Source organism: Hippoglossus hippoglossus, chromosome 16 (genome assembly GCF_009819705.1).
Source record: "Hippoglossus hippoglossus isolate fHipHip1 chromosome 16, fHipHip1.pri, whole genome shotgun sequence".
Classification (NCBI taxonomy): domain Eukaryota; kingdom Metazoa; phylum Chordata; class Actinopteri; order Pleuronectiformes; family Pleuronectidae; genus Hippoglossus; species Hippoglossus hippoglossus.
In genome coordinates, this window is record NC_047166.1 from 24,828,419 (window position 1) to 24,846,375 (window position 17,957).

A 17,957-nucleotide genomic window follows, 5' to 3' on the forward strand; every position below is an offset into this window, starting at 1 on the left:
TCCTTATCCGTGTTTTCACATTTGGACTATTCTTTACAAATACTGTATTATTACACATTGTATACACTTCATTGGTTTTCTTTGGTTTGATTACTCTGTTTTAAGCAACCTACAGAAAACACTTGTATTAAATATTCCTAGATATCAGTTATTACTCACTGTACAAATTGTAGATAGTGTAGTTCTCTTGGTCTGTGTTAATGCTAAGAGCCACTTCAGAATTATTAGTCGTCATTGGTGATTCCTCCTCAAACAGTTATACCGTCACTTTTTTATTGTTTGTGTGCTGCATGTAGTGTGCAGAGAACTTTATATTCAGTCTATGGTGCTGACTGAAGTTAGAGAACTTTGTGTTCATCCTATCTGGTTTATCTGCAATGAATATTTTTTATAAAATGAAACTCTTTATTACTGTTCACCTGTGTGGCTTTTAAATGATTTACTGAACTGCATTGCAGCAACAAAACGAATGTTGTGTTCTTACTTTGAAGACAAATTGCCAAACAGGAAATGATATGGTGAAATAAATATTATAGATTTATCAAAATGATCTGGCAGCAACTTTGACCCAGTTTCACATTCAACAAGATTCAACTCAGTCCACAGACTGACTGGTAAGGCATGCTGCCACCAGCTCACTCTTGATTATTCAATTTCTATATTTATATCGAACATATCTCTTGTCCAAATCGCACCAAGCTTGGCACTTCACTTCCCATGATTACTAAGAATACACATGCCAAGTGTGAAGTCGATTAGATAAATGGCTCGTGAGATATGCGTTGCACTTACAGGCAGACTTATGTTTGTGGAATTAGAAGGTACATAATTCTCAAATAACCACTGGTCTGCTGACCCTCATGTCAGAAAAACAATATAGATGAACTTTGACTGAATTACTTTATGTTATTCCACCGCAGGTCTCTGATGAGCTCAAACACATGTATATATCTGTTGCCTGGTCATTTAGAGATTTATATTTATGACTTGTTGCTAATTAAAAATTATATTTTCATACATTTTATTTAATTTAAATTTCCTATGCAGTCTTTTATTGTATTATTTATTGTAATTTCTTGTACATCTGTAAGCAAGCCTGAACTTGTTTAGAAAGAAGATGTTTATAACAACTACTTGCAGAGTTCTTACAGCTAACATAGGTATATATATATTTAGACTTTTTTTAAACAATGCTGTGAGCCTGTCCTCACCAGATCCTGGTAACAGATACAGATACATGGTATATGATCCAATACAAAAACAACATAGATACATTTTAATAATACAATGCACTGCAATTCAAAATCTTAATAAGTGGAACAGAAATCTTTAACTTAGTGCTTCAGTCATTACCTTCAACCGGGAGGAGTTTGGGGTCAGCGGTGCCAATGTAACTTTACCATCATTGCCCCCTGTGTTTTTGATAATTGAGCTGTGGTCTCTGCAGTGTGCCACCAGCATGTTTTATTTTTCATGGTTTGTGGAATGAAACCAACTTTCGAAATACACACACACAAACAGACACAGAGAGAGAGAGAGAGAGAGAGAGAGAGAGAGAGAGAGAGAGAGAGAGATAGTCAGTCTGAGATCTTTAGAAAAGTTTGGAGTCCGAGATGGAACTAGTACTACAACCCTATAGGTGAATAAAGCTTTTTACCATGATTCCATTGCAGGTGACACTAAGAAATGATTTCCTATGTACCGCATCATCTTATATCATATGACTTGTGGATAATATTTGTATCATACTATTACAGTCAACACGAGAGCAGAACTCAGTAGTGCCACAGCCTCTGGTCAGAGATTTCCCTGTAGGTCTCTTGCCTGTGAGTGATTACAGACAGACATTAACCTCATCTCCTGGCAGTACTGACTGCCTGGGATGGTGTTAATGATGTATGTAGTTGGTATTTACCCACTGAGCCAGATTACTCCCTTATGATCCAATTATCACTCTGTCTGTAGTCGACTCAGAGGGCCTGCAGGGTCACTGCTTAGCCATGAGATCCACTATGACAGAATTTCTACTCTAAGCGTTGATGCCTAGTCAAGGCTGCGTCTCTCGATCTGTTAAAAATCTGCAGAGCACTGTGGGACGCCTTGGACCCTATACTCTAAAATCATAAGAGGACTTTTACAAAAAAGTTGCATGGACAGAATGTAGAAAGACATAAATTCATTGATTTCTAGAAGGCCTTGAAATAAAAAATCTCCACCAGAAATATAGTGGAGACTGCTTCACAGCATAGCACTCTTACCGTAGCTTTCCAGAGAAGCACATGTCACCATATCTCTCCTGTTCTTGGCTGTCACATCAACATCTGCCAGACATTTTTTAAAACGAAAAATAAAACATTTCGGAAGCTGCAGTTTACTGAAAGACAAGAGAGACTTGCTAGAGTGACTGGGTACGACTGGTACACATTTGGCAGGGAGCTGGGGTAATTGGAAAAAAGCGATGCCCTGGGTGGCATGTGTGGAAGTGCAGTGGAGCAGGACAGAGAGGGGTGCACTGCAAGTGCCTGAAATGAACAGAAGTACATGTTGTTGAAAAGTAAGCAGTAAATCGTCTATAATCTACAGTGGGTATTTTTGATGTCATGGCATTTTTGACATTATATGATATTGATTTGTGTGCCTCCGTGCCACATTAGTTCCATCCATCCCAAAACAACTCCAAACACATCAGTGAGCCACACTTTTGCATTGAGTGTGACTAATTATTGTTCCTTCATTATAATGAACCTGAGCACTGTAAATAACTGTGAGTTAAAGCCACACCCGTGCTGTAAATATTCAAATATTATCTGCTGCTGAAAATAGTCCCACAGACGCACCAGTATACATTGACACACTGAGGCCGGTGTAGAGTTCACATGTGGTTCATCTGTGGATCTCAGCGACATTACAGTTAAGTTTTGGGTCATTAAACCGAAGCAATGAGTTCAATCAAACAGAGCTTCAAAGCTGCATCGAGCCTAGAAGAACTGCAGCATTGAGTAAGAACTCTCTGGATGAAGAAAGGATCCCCTCTTCGTTTTATTAGAGAATGTGTGTCACATCCACAAAGTCCGATCGGACACTTATCCGCTGATATAATGTTTGTTTGGATAGTATAGCTTATGGACAGTTTCTTGCCTATTCCTGTCAGTCAGTTGTATTTGACATTTGAGCGGTGACTTCTTAATCAGATTTCAGGAGCTGTCTCACTCCTTTCAGATGTTCCTACATGTGCTTAGTGGTTAGTATATGAGAAGGGCTGGCACAGAAAACTGCACATGTGCATCATGAGCATGTCCCTGTCTTATGTGCTAATGTACTGTAGGTGATTGATTTGACAGTCTGTGCCCAATTGTTCTGGCTGGTGCATGTGACATGTTACCAACCTCGTTCTGGTTGTGGTGGGATGTGATGATTGGGATCATTGTCACCTCATTGCATTTATTCTCACAACTTCTTACAACTGTGACTTTGTTTAAAAGAGATTGCACAGATTACAGGGAGGTATAGAATAACCTCTCCTCTCCTCTCCTCTCCTCTCCTCTCCTCTCCTCTTCTCTCCTCTCCTCTCCTCTCCTCTCCTCTCCTCTCCTCTCTGACACTGTTCATTCGTACATCACATCATATAGACTTAAAGCAGAATGGCATTAAATACCTTGTTATACATTCTTTAAACAAACTTCAGGAATCAGTTCTTGAAGTTAATGCAGCACATCTGTCCACTAGAGAGCAGTGTGGCACCGGTGTTTGGCAGAGCTGACTGCTTCTCCATGCAAAGCCAGTGAGTTTCAGTAAACCTAAATACTCTACAAAATAAAACTAAAGACCAAAAAATAACAGCAACATGTATCTTATTAAGAGAGACTTAAACCTGCCCGTTTCATAAAAACAGTAGAGAATCACACATTCAGATGCTCTGAACACACTGTATCTCTGATGCTGTACGAGTGTGTGTTTTGTTTTTTACTTAGTGTGTGTGAGGGGCTCAGGGGAGGCAGAGTGCAGGTGTAAGAGATGGAAAACAGAGGCTGTTTCTGCCCTGCAGGCCTCAGCAGCAGCCAGGACACTGAAGACGTCACTTGTGACATTTTACACTCACTCATTTTACTGCCCCATGTCAAATAATACACTGTGCGCACACCCACTCACTCACATATGCACATGTATGAGTACACTACACACATGGATATGGGTACACACGCACACGTGAAAGCATAGACGGTTACTCACTCAAACACACACACACACACACACACACACACACACACACACACACACACACACACACACACACACACACACACACACACACACACACACACACACATACACACACTTTGTCCGGCAGCCGTCCAGGCAGGCAGGCAGGCTCCATCAGATAAATATGAGGCTTGTAATGCAACCACAGAGACGGGGCTGATGGGATCAATAAAGAACGGCGCTGCAGGTCATCGGGAGAACACAGTGAGAGGATAAATATGGACTGGCTCATCGGAAAACAGAGCAGCGAGACTGATGGGTACACAGGACTATATCTTTGCTTGTGTGTTCTCTCACCCATCTGACACAGATCAGACAGATTCCTTGCTCTGTTGTGCTCCAGCTAAAGGAGACCGTTGGGAGGCTGCGTTGTTGTATTTTGATGCTCTGCATGAGGACTGTTTCTTTGCCTCTGTGCTTGTCTGGGAGTTGAATGGGATCCACTTAATGTACACAGTGGGATAAGTATTGGAGTTTTACTTGATGGAATATTGTTCTTAGTAAAGTTTTGAATAATATTTAGTCACGCTAAGGCCCCTGCTATCAGCTGGCGTGTAGGAGCAGTATGTTTAACTACTTAAAGTAACTTTTTGAGTGGAGAATTTGTTGAATCATCTGGCCTGAAATTGGTTTCAAAGGCTTTTGAGTTCTAGAGTAAATTACTTATTAGTTTACTTTGCTGCTTATAACTTCTGAAAAGTGCCTCATTATAATTTGAACATCTTTGGACAGATAGTCATTTTAGCAATTAATTATAAAGAATTAATAGACTAACTTATAATGAAGAAAACCTTCAGTTGCATCACTAAAAGCGTCACTCAGGCAGAATCAGACAAACTAATTAACGCATTTTCATTTAGCACAGCTATTTAAAGCTGAGCATAAACGTGGTGATGAGGTGCGTGAAGTTCTGATGTGTGATCGTCAGCTGCAACTTGTCTCTGTTTTGCTTTAAGTCACATCTGCTCTTTAAACTGGGAGAGAGTGGCTGAAGTGTACGATGGTAGACAGATGCTAGACAGTCATGTGGTGGTTGCAGTGTGTGTGTGTGTGTGTGTGTGTGTGTGTGTGTGTGTGTGTGTGTGTGTGTGTGTGTGTGTGTGTGTGTGTGTGTGTGTGTGTGTGTGTGAATACTGGCTGTGCTGCCTTGGTTATTCTAGGATCACAGTTTCTACTTAGAGTAAATGCAAAAAGTTCTAATTATTGGGACAAAAGCAGTCCCGTACAAGGCCTGATACACCAAACATGCATCGGTTTGTCTTTAGATGTATATTTATGAATTTATATATTGTATGTTTTTATATTTATATTACGTCAGGTCTGTGGTGGTAAGCACTGTTGCCTCTCAGAGGGTTTTGGTAACCCTTGGTTCGAATTCCGGTTTGGCTGGCGTCTGTCTGTGTTGTGTTTGCATGTTCTCCCCGTGCTGGTTTTCTCTGGGTACTCAGGTCCCACAGTCCAATGACATGCAGATCAGGTTGACTGGAGACTCTAAATTAACCATCGGTGTGGATGTGAGTGTGAATTGTTGTTTGTATGGTGGCCCTGCTAAACACGTGTGACCTGTCCAGAGTGTGCCCGTCTCTCGCCCATTGTCAGGCTCCAGCCCCCCATAACCCTCTTAGGATAAGTATAGATGATGGATGGATGTTAAGTCCATCCATCAAGTCAATCAAATCAAGATATGATCTATATGATAGCCTATTTCAAATCCTGCTTATTTTTTACATTTACATTGCTTTATTACAACTGGCTAATGTATTTGATGTGTTAATGGATATGAATCTAATCAAGCATGTGTTGCTGACTCGGCATAGTAGAAGTTACGTTTTCCATCCTCAGGGTCTGATGCAGCAAAAGTCACTTAGCCCAACCGCTCTGCTTGCTGGTTACTCTGAACCTGTGGAGACGCTTCTCTACGACCTCTGGGAAGTAGAGTAGTGGGCTCGTTCGCTTGTCCATGCTAGTGTGAAAGAGGGTGTTACTCACATGAAGCAGCCATTTCAAAGTTTACGTTGGTCCAGACCACATTTTATGTCATTTAAATTCACTCTGCTCATTTTTTTTCATGTTGTTTGCCTCATAACCATTTTCATCATTGTATTGTGATCATCATCAAATTATCATCTATAACATCTGTATTATTATTCATATTTTAGTTTAAGCATGATTTATGGCCATACACATCTTAAGTGTCATCAGTTGTGTCAGTATTTTGAGTCTTTTAGTATGTTTTCCTCATCTCTTTGTGTTCTGTATGCACTGAGCTGTGCACACTTTTTTTTTTTTTTTGTTCATGTTTTAGGATCAAAGAAGAACCAAAGCCTCAGCCGGCACAGTAAGTAAACTCCATTACCCAGAGTGCTCCAGGCTTTGACACTTCTTCCTGTCAGTCGGTGCTTTGTGCTTCATGTGGCTTTCTCCTCTTTGTCTGGGAGGAAAATGAAAGACATGTCACTAATGTCATGGGAAACTGCTGTGGGAGCATGACGGCCGCGCTGTGTATTAGCTTCCAATAAATAGCAATGACCAGATTGTTGGAGTTTGTGTTGGTCGCTAAATGGTCGGCTTCCATGACATCAGTGGCAAAGGCTTTTCCTTTCAAACAGCTTTGTTACAGCCAGGCCCTCTATCCAAACCCTCTCCCCTTGTCCCTCGTCTCTAACTGGCTGCCCACTCCCATCCAGTGGGACATCTGATTGGCTTGTGCAGCCTCGTAATTTGACCACAACTGTGGGCTAGATGCACCTTTCCCGCTCTACTGAAGTGTAGCTGCATTTTCACTAAATTTACCTGCAGGCCTAACCAGTCCAACAACCTGACCCCCACTCTACCACCAAGCTTGAGTAAATAGCACTCCTGTTCCCCTCAGCTCAGCATTTGATGCAGCTCTCATTTCCATTGGCTGCAGAGCTTTCCTGCTTTTTCCTACCGTCTACTAAAGCTGTGTGTATCATCTTTCTCTCTTCTTCTGTCCTTCTCACTGTATTTCCGACTAGTTGTTAATGTTCCACTGATTGCCGCTCTGCCCGGCCTTTTCCTCTCTCTGCGCTGGTTGTAGTGAATGTCCCTGCTATTGTTCACTTCTCAGAAACTGCCCTGCTTCCTCAAAAACCCTTTTCAGGATAGATTGTTTTCTCCCATGATGACTCATTGCGATGTTTCAGTCACACTTTCCTTATTTGAACAGGTGGTTTCCCTTTAGTGGGATCACTGAGCTGGTAAATAACGTTCTTCAGCCCCAGCAAAAGTCCCAAAATGACAAGGAGCCAGAGCCAGACGCGTAAGTAATAGCACAGACCCCGTTTGATCTCCACCTAGCAGGCACAAACATACAGTGGTGGCCCCAGCAGCTGGACGCACAGTATGTTTGACTCTAGTGGATATTAGAATATGTTGTTCAATTTCTCAGCATATGTGTTTAAGCATGTGAGAGACTGATGGTGTGAGAGTGATGTTCAATGATGGATTTTGCTTTTACAAATGACATAATGCTGTGTGGGGTGGTAGTATATTCAATTCAACAGAGGACAACAAATTACGTCATATACATTATGTTTATGTATTCCAAAGCTGTTATCAGGACCAATTAGAAGGAATTCCTCTTAAACATATGCCATTTATTGGGATGAAAAAAAGATAAAAGGACAGAATATTTTGGCCAATGTTATATAAGGGCATATTATTTACATATTGCTTTTTTAACACATGTAAATCAATATATTTATGCTAAAAGTTCAATGCAAATGAATGTAAATAGTAAAATTGTGCCACAACAGCCTGTCTCCTCCAGTAGTCCAACAGCTGCTATCTCCAACAGACCTTGTGTAACTCCATGTTGAAGTTAGAGACAGGAAGTTGAAAACTGATTTGTTCTACTTTTAAAAATGATTTCTAATCAGTATTTGGTTTACACCTGCAACCCTAGGTGTGAGTAAACAATGCTCAGGTATGAGAGAGAAGCGGGTGCATTTGACCTAAGTTAATCGAAACTGGATGTGCAAAGATACTGTACGATAATTTGTAGAGATAGACTTAGTTTATATTTGGTCCGCTATAAAGAATTCAGCCTAAATAGTTAACAACCGCATGAAAACCCCAGAGCTTAAAACTGTTTTAATTGTAGCGATCAGTGACAGTAACTAACAATGACACAATGGGGGAAGCATGCGTCGTCATGCAGGTGGTACCTGCCGTATGGTGACGCTGAGAAAAATGCTGATTAATGTAAGTACAAGCAGAGCAGCACAAACCGCAGCAAACAAGTTCATTCAACAAGAAATAAACTTGTTTCCTGCACTTTGTGCTGGTATGAGCTGCTCTGCTTGTATTTACATTTTTACAACAGGTCGGGCTGTTCCTGCTGCCCTCGCTCCTCTCGTCTCTCAGGTCTGAGTACAATGCATGATGGTATACATTGCTCGGTTAGGGATTATTGTTTGTGCACTACTTTTCACGATGCATTGTGGGAAACAATGAGCGCACTATATAGGGTATACAAAACTTCACCAAACATTCGGACACCACTACAAAATGGCGAACTCACTAAATAGTGGACTATATAGTAATAAGTGAGTGATTTCGGACTCGTGATTTGTCACAGCCATGAAAGCAGGTGTCGTTAATAACTCTGATAATGACTCTGTTTCATTAAGTGTCAGAAAGCCATGTTTAAACCATCTTATTCAATAACATAATAGACTAAATGTCTGCTACCACACTGTGCATGCTAGCTAAATGTTAAGACCATTAGCTACATCGGCAAGTTGTGAAGAAGGTCTGCACAGTTAGCTAAAGGGCGGCGGCCACAGTCGCCTCTCAGACACTCACTGTACTGAAAGGACATTGAATTCAAGTTTAAGGTAAATTCAATGTTCCCACTTTACATAGATTCATTCTGCAGTTATTCATTTTTTCATATGACTATGTGAAATGTAAAAAGGTTGGCTCCCACTGACAGACCCACATATAGAATTGAATGCAATGCTGTGGAACTTTGAGCCTGTTTTAGCATAATGTCGTTTTTTTTGGTTCTGTATTACTGGCCTCATCAACTCTATTTCCTGCAGCAGGAGAATGTTTTCAGCAAAGACAAATCTGACTAACCCAGTGTATGCTACATGCTCAGCACTGGCAGCTAGCTTGAGCAAAGAGAAGAGCAGCTACCAAGCTAAAGTAAGAAAGTACAAATACTGACGGGCTGTTAGCTAGGAACTCGACTCCACTCATTTTTCTGTATATTGTAGAGATAAATGGGAAACAGTTTGTAAATGTGTTAGCCATACCCCCTTTTTAAGGTGACATGTCTGTGCAGTGGGCTCATCGGCTTGATGTGGAGTTCAAGTTGCCAATACATCAATAGTTATCAATATCTATATATATATATATATATTTGTAACCCACACACACACACAAGCCAGTTACTCTTCTCTAATGTCTGACAGTTTCTGTGGCAGCGTGATATATCAAGGATGATGGAGGAGTAAATATTCAGCTCAGCTTGTGGCAGAAAACAAAGTCTAGTAGTTCAGCCTCGCTGTCATATGTCCAAGACAGAGGCTCATGTTACCGGCTGTTTGTGGCTGCTCTGGTGCGGCCCAGAGGTAAGAGAGCTCCGATACGCTAGCATGGGACGGGACAATGAGCAGCGTATGATTACTCGTCAGCAGTGTCACCCACATTTGACCGTGTTTGACCGAATAAGTAAACCCTTTGGAATGGACTCTGTGTACCAGCTGCCCGCTGCCACTCGAGTCTACTTTCACTCCACATAGTCTTTGTTTACCTCTTCATGTTTTACCTGATAACACATTGGCTCTGTTTTTAAAGCTTGTGCACACCTTTCTCTTCACTTGTATTCTCTCTCCTATTCCACAAAATCTTCTCATTCTTGCTGCCTAATATCTGTCTTAGAACAATGTCAATACAGACTACAGTTAAATTGGTACATTTGTTTTTTTATCCTGAATCCCACCCCATCACACGAGGTTAGCGTTTCAAGAAGTGACCTGATACAGTAGAAGGGAGAGGTAATCATTGGTTATCTTTAACAGCTCTTTTCACTGACCTTGTCTATCAGTGGAGCATTGGCCCTTAGCCCACGTAGTGGGCCAGGGTTGAGCACATGTCTCTGAAAACATTTGAGTGTAAATGGAGATTAAGTGAGAATAAAACACGATTGTTTGCTGTCTTATTTCCTTGTTCCTCAAAGACCGGGGCTTCACCTCTTGTAGTAGTCTTCATCACGCTGTTATCAGGCCCTCTGTCAGTAAATGAGATTTGGTCGGATGTGTTAAACAAGAATACTAACTAATCTCTGCTTGGTAAACACACAATGAGTTTGACACAATTAGCTCTTTAATCCCTAAGTGGGTACAACAAGGGGCATGCTACCGGCACTCTACCTAATGTTTTACATCGCACAGAGACCTGCTCATGTGATCGACACACGGGCTGTTTCAGGTGGTGTGGATCTTTTCACATTTGGGCTCTGAAGGCCTGGTTGTGGGTAAAGGAAGCACGTTTATCTCAAATGCAGAGCTGTATGTGGTAAAAGGATAGCGCTGCTCAATAATTCACAAGTGCTAATGAATGTTGCAGGGGATATGTGGGGCGAAACCAATTCTAATCGCCATATTATGAAGTCAGCCCAGTGTTTAGTTTCCAAGGAGACGCTCAATTGACATGTGTCATACAAAATGCATGTGAGGAGTCCATGCAGGTTTTTTCAGGAGCCTCTCAGGGCTTGTTAGGAGTTAAGGATCTACTGTATAAGATCAAGTGTAATGCTTCAGTAGGGGGCCATCTATAGGACACAAACAGTAACACAATAGATGCTGCACTGGTAAAGGCAAGCAGGGTGATGGGCTCTACAGTGTGTGCTGATCACCAATGATTTCCTTTAAGTAATACAATAGAGAAATACTAACTGTGGGTGTCGGTAATATCCTTATCTAACAGTATGGTCCAAGGGTGTTCGCTATCTCACCTTACAACTGTCCTGATATAGAAACACACGTGCAAATGATTCATTAAACGCGGAGGAACCTGAGAAAGTGGAATTAAGTGATGTTCTTAAACTTGCAAAGCAAATTTGATACCCCCCCACCCCCACTGTTTTGGGAGAGGTGCGGTATCAAAGCAGGAGCTCAGCTTTGAAGCTTCTCAGGTCATGGTATTTGCTTTTCCTTTCAAAATCTCACACGGTACACATGGATGTCTGAGTTTATATCAGTTACTCAGCTGATATAAGTTTAATGTGGGACGAAGCACATGATTCAGGCTGGTGGCAACAAGGATAACCTGATACAAGATTTTATGTCATGAATGTGCATTTGTCGGACGGTTTTACGAAAATAGAAAAGTTATAATAATTTATTCTCTATGTTGAGACTCCACATTTTTGTTAGTATGTTGTTGTTTCTCTTAAACATTTAGAGTGAAACACGATACTTTTAGGATGAAATAAGGTCATGTACCGGGTTCTTAGGCCAGTGGTGTTCTGGTAAATGTGTGTTTTAAAGGACAATCAAGGGAAATGAGGTTGTACAAATAGACAATAGATTCATAAATCCAACACAAATTGTATTTTCATAGATGTCTACCTTTCCCTAACATCTTTCCTGTCCTCTTACAGGAAGTTGCACCAGCAGTTTGAATCGTATAAGGACCAGGTTAAGAAGATGGGAGATGAGACTAAGCCGGTTCAGGATCAGAAGAGCGAAGCCCCAACCTGTGGGATATGCCACAAAACCAAGTTTGCCGATGGCTGTGGCCACCTCTGTTCATATTGCCAAACGAAATTCTGTGCTCGGTGCGGAGGACGGGTGTCTCTGCGGTCAAATAAGGTAACGGTGGCTCACATGCTGGGTACTCTCCATTTATAAGGACACATACACACGCAGATGTCCCACCCGCAGGCACATTTCTCCCTACACTACTATTTGCAAACCAAGGTTATAAAATCTTGCGGTGAAATCTTGATCTGGGCATTGAGCCAACAATGTCTTTAATGGCAACTAATGTCTTTTTTTCAGCTTATAAAGAGACTATCTGCATGTCTTGTTCTAATTCTGTTCACTCAGATAACTTGATTCATAACTGTAGATTTTGATATTTACTGTAACTTACAGTTGTTCCATTTCACCACTGGAGGGAACTGTTCCTCCTTTTCTTTTCCCACAAAGGAACCTGGTGTCTGCTTTTGTATAATGTGGCACTCCAGTGCCTAACTAACCTCTGTCAAATCCTCCCCTCAGACTAAGCCAGAGCTTTTAGCGTAAGAGCACTTAAATTTGAGTCATGAGCTGTGAGTGTTTTTATGTGATGCCGTCCAATCCTTTGCTGTTGGAGTATGTGAAAATGCTACCAGGACCAACTAATGCCACTCACAATCTCTCTGTTCCTGTCTTTCCCTCCCCCTCTGCCTCCCTCTTCTCTTTCTGCTGCATTCCTGCTCTCATGGAATTGCAACAGGAGGACAAAGTGGTTAGCAAATTCTTTTCTGCGTTTGTTGGGACTGTGTGTGAACACAAGCATTGTTCATGGAATGCAATGATATGTATATATACGCATACAGCAGCCAACAATGACAAAATAAGGAAAAAGTCCTGACCAAGTTGCCTGTGAGTCTATCATGCTGTGCTCAAATAAATACTGAATAAGCATAATAAACATTATTCAAAATATATATATAGATAAAACAATAAAAACAAATCTGCTTCCAAAAGGGTAAAACATGTTTTGATAATGTGCTTTTCAAACATTCAAAGTGTTAATAACAACAAACAGCAAGGGTTAGAATTAAAAGTGATAAAGCCTAAAGGAAACCTGTAATACTGCATCTTTTACGATAACCCCCAAGGTTGTAGTGAAAGATGCCAACTCCATTGAGTGGAGTACGCCTTTAAGCTTAATAATGGTTTTCGATTTAGACCTTTCTTTAAACATATGGGTAATGTGCCAGTAAAGGTCATCTGGATTGATATTGTGTATCAACGTTTTGTTAAAACAATAACTTTAACAAGCAGATGAAGACTGTAATTTGAAAATAAATTTGATCTATGAAATCACACACCCAATCCAAACTATTCAAATCTAATGCGAACATGTAGTCCCACATCAATATAAATCTGAAAGGGAAGACAATACGAACTGATCTGATGGCAGTATTGAATCCCCCTAGGGGTTACCTGTAACTGTGCAAATAACTAAACAACTTTAACATCACAGAGACGGCTGGATGCACATATCAGGGGGTTCATATCAGTGCTGTTGCCATATATTACATAGCTTTCCCATAGTTGTCTCAGGTGTAATCTGCTCATGTCAAGCAATAACTAACTAATCTATAGCCCACTTGGATTGAGGTTGATGCTAGCAGTTTCCATTGAAGCAACAGAGCAGCAGCACTGGGATAGACCTGTGTTCTTTTGCTCCCTCCAGTTGTACAGGCTACCATTGTTCCCTATTAGCCAGGAGATCGGTTACTGTGTTCTACAGATGGTGTTGAGTAATACCAGTGGCAGCAGGCTGGCGATGGATGTTGATGGGGCATTGGCAGCAAGGCCGGGGGATATGCCTCTGAGGCAATGCCCCCTATTTACCTGGTGCTGGCTTGGCCTCCTGGCACTCAATGTCATTTGTCCATGCAGACCATGGATGCTGTTGTTCATATGGAGTTGTTAAAAAAGGAATTCAACACATATTTTTTTTAGTGTAAATACATTTGAGTTGTGTATAGTGAGATACAGCATTCAACCCTCAGAGGAATATGTAGGAGGGGGTGAACATTTGATCCCAATCCAAAGAAGCATATGCGACTCCTTTGACAGAAATTAGTCACTCCACTATATCTACACCTAGTAATTCTGCCATATTTGAAATAAATCTTTAGTTGAAAATCCAAGAACTTGCTTATACAGAGTTGTCTTCAGCAGGAGAACAGAGAAAGTGTTTATGTCAGCATATATATATATGTATATAGGTTCAGTCAGAGGAACAGAAAGACAGCATGTTCATGAGCAGAAGAGAAGGCAGGAGTTATGAAGGGTGTAAAAGGAGGTGGGATCATTTTCTACTCTCAGACCAGTCAGACACATGAGAGTGCACAGTCATAGACACAGTGTGTTCTCTGTTTGTAATAGAGTCAAGTGTCTCAGGGCTGACAGGCGCTGTTAGGAGCCACCAGGGGTTAGCAGGGACCAGTGTAGGAAGGAATTGGGTTTTGGCTGAGTTGAGATCACAATAAATATTTGACGCTTATTTCTGTGAGGAGCTGAAGTACAGGTTATCCACTTCTACATCTGCAAGTAATTCACTGTTGAACTGATATCAGCACAGGTGACTTTGGTTGTCTTCATTTTAATTGGGATTTATTTTGAAATTCATTATCTTGGCATCTGCATTTTAGATTAATGCATAATTGAAATGTTTATCTGGGCATTCTGACAAAGAGAAGAATTTATTCAGATCTTCAGAAGTAAGTAGGTTGATTCTTTGTCTGTGAATGCTTATGCTAACTGCAGCGTCTTAGTCAACAGACTGCAGAGGGCATCAGTTGTAAGTTCAGTTTGCAATTATTCACAGTAGCACACCAGGAGTGTTGTGATATTGGTTGCTGATTGCTTATGCCATTCTTGTATTTACAAATGGACAGAAGCTTTGATTACTCTGCCACCAACAACAGACCACAGTGTGCCTGACCAGCTTGTCTAAAAGCTTGTGTGTCAGTGAAAGAGGTAGCGGTGGTGAAATCTGTTCTTTTTCCATCCGTCTACTCTTTCCCTCTCTCACAGATGGTGTCAGCACTGGTGAGAGAGATCTTGTTCTGCCATTGAATATTAACACGTCTGCATGTCTGGGACGGCTCTCGTCAATGGTACACTGGAATATGACTAAAAGACTAAGAGTTAAACAGCTGGTTAAGGAACATCAGCTTGAAGGGCTCTGCTCAAAACCCCTGTTTAGCTGCTGCTGAACCTATGACCTAGTCACAGTCATTGTCGTGTCTTTTCAGAACCAACTGAATAATAGAATCACTGATGAACTATCTGCGTTGATAACAATCACTACACATTGATTGTACCAGCTTAGCCTCTACTGTAGACACTTGAAGCACAGAGTGAGTTTTTGGGTGTGAAAATATCAAATGCTGATGATTTAGATAAACTAGGTTCAGTGATGTGAAGTATTTGGAATCCCCACTTGTAGCGGTGGAGCTGCCCACCATTTCCTCTGATGTGGCTTCAAAAGGGCCTGAGTAATCGACTGTCTCCAGGGGGTAAGTCGTTTGTGATTAAAGCAATTCCTGAAGACGTTCCATGTTCTTGGCCCCCCAACATTTCGGCTATAAACCAGAAGGTGAAGGACTGCCGTGTTTTGTAAGGACTGCTTTCAATTTCCAACAGTATGTTAGTGTGTTGTTGCTGTAAATACGATTTGTGCTCCCTTAACAGCACCATAGAAATCCTTAGCATCATTAGAAGATACTGTTGGACAGTGTGTTGAAAATGTTCACTTATTATTTGTTCTGAGAATGGAAGTATAAAGTTATTAAAAAGTGTTACACAAATTACTATTTAAATGAATTAATGTTAATGTAAAGAGCTATAGAACCGCGTATCTTTGTAGTGATGTACTGAAGATCCTATTAAAGCCAGATGCCTAGAATATGATTTAAATGTGTTATAATGTGTTAAAAAAATTACGGACCAAATTAATTTCTGGCTCGTGAGAGTGCTGGAAGCAGTGGCAGACAGCATTTTATATCTGCGTTGCTGAGCTTGAGAACATCTGGCTATGTCTACATTTCCTCAGCTGTATTTGAATTTTTTGTAGGAGACATTTTCAGATTGGCTTTTCAAGGACGTTTAAAAGATATATTTCTACATTGTTATTTTCCTGCAAGCCTGTCTTACAGTATGAGAAGATGGAGGGTTTAAGGTTACTGATCATTAGTTTTGGTAGTGCTGTAATGCCTTTACATTTAGTAGTATCTATAGTGGGATTTTTTAATCAAATTAAGTAATGCGATTACGCTTAGTGAAATTTAAGTAGGCATGTTACTTCACTGCCAATATTACTGACTTAGTGTTTGATTTGAAGCCTGTTTATAGTTTAATATATAGGCCTATTAAAATATGTCAACTGTGTTTCACAGTCCTTCTACTGACTTCATCATACAGTAGTTATAATGGGCACAACTTGTCCCAGATTGTGTCACAGGCTCAGCAACACTACAATAATGTGTGTACAATGTGCACTAATAAAAGAATTGATGCAGATATATAAATGTAACTCAAAGGTCAGTAACTAATTAATTATTGTGCAGTGATTGGTAAACTTATTTCAAGAGGCATCAACTGGGCACAGGAAGAAACTGTAACAAATTACAAATTAAAAAACATTTTTAGTTACTGCTGTTTCTTGGTTATTGATAGTAACCGACAATTCTGGAGCTTGGTTCTATTTGATAAAAACCCCATTCTCATCTCAAATAAATTCCATTGATATGTTCATTGTATGACTCACTATTGTCGTGACTGCATAACACGCACCTCAAAACATGTAAAGAACTCAAGTGGTCATATCTCCGGACACTATTCCCACAACACGTGAAAGCAGCTATAGTTTCTTGCACATTCACGTCCACGAGTTGTGACTGCTGCGTGGCCCCATGATCTCGTGCTCCTGCTCTTGTCTGACATCATGAAGAGAAATGTCTTACTTCCACGATGATGGCGACGATGGCAGCAGCTGTGTCCTGTGTGTTAATACAGCTCAGAGTTAGTCGGAATGACAAAGTGCGCTTGTTGACGCGTATGCAGGAGAAGCTGTGCCTTTCAGTGTTTTTTCCCCCTCCCTCTCGCCATTGGACGGCGGAGCAGAGCTGGGACGCGCCGCATCTGTAATGAGCTCCCATCAACTCCGCCACAGATCTGACTCCGTGTTACAGACGAACTAATGGAGCGGTGATTTGACGCGTTATCGCTCGGCTCACATGTTGTCTCCCCGTAGACCTGCTGACATTGAGCCTGGGATTGCTTGCGCGGTTCGATGGCTCCGTTGTGACGATTTAAGACTGGAATCTGTCTTTTTTTGGAATCAGTCTTTTTGAAAGCATTGAGGTCTGGATATTATAATCGCGGTGACGACAGCAGCACAGACAGACGTTTTTTGTTGGTCGTGGGTCGGATGTGGTCAGTGGAGTGTCCGGTGTAACCTTCACGGTGTTTTACCGCTGCCCGCCCGGTGTCTGCACTCGGAGCTGTCCGCGGTGCTGAAGGTCGGAGCGGAGCCTTGGTTTCGTGGAGCTGCGGACAGTCGTCTCCACATTAGACAGGACTCATTGACGCTGATCTCTCCGCGCACACACACGGTTTTCCCTCAGAGGCACCATGGGTAAGCCGAGTGAGCACGAGGCTGTGACTGCATCGCGTTTTTCACCATTGGTCACTGTGTTTGTCAGAAATGGGACCATTTCAGCAGGAAGGTGTCACCTTCTGCTGCTATTCGCTCAGATAATATGTCCTTAAGAAGAATATTTCCATCGTTGTAATGTTTCCGATGCGGTATTTTACTGACATTGATTCTTTTTCATTTACAAAATGATACCAGTGAGCGAGACTCGTGTGTGCTCTAAAAATTGAGTTCTGAATGAGGTCGAGCCGGAGATGTGGGTCTGACAGACATCAGAC

General features: G+C 41.3%; 1 protein-coding gene across 43 annotated transcripts in view; it reads left to right on the forward strand.

The window, feature by feature from the left end:
* Positions 1–17,957, forward strand: part of rims2a (regulating synaptic membrane exocytosis 2a) — a 133,382-nt gene that overhangs the window by 16,575 nt on the left and 98,850 nt on the right. For 29 of the 43 annotated variants that reach the window (XM_034609974.1, XM_034609963.1, XM_034609969.1 and 26 more), the window contains exons 3-6: positions 6,566–6,598; positions 7,451–7,543; positions 11,897–12,107; positions 12,736–12,747. In XM_034609974.1, coding sequence (XP_034465865.1) covers positions 6,566–6,598; positions 7,451–7,543; positions 11,897–12,107; positions 12,736–12,747 — 349 coding nt within the window. Of the gene's footprint in view, positions 1–6,565; positions 6,599–7,450; positions 7,544–8,098; positions 8,104–11,896; positions 12,108–12,735; positions 12,748–17,155; positions 17,662–17,957 lie in introns of those variants that run through there. The other 14 variants (XM_034609956.1, XM_034609967.1, XM_034610003.1 and 11 more) reach the window with 5 other exon arrangements.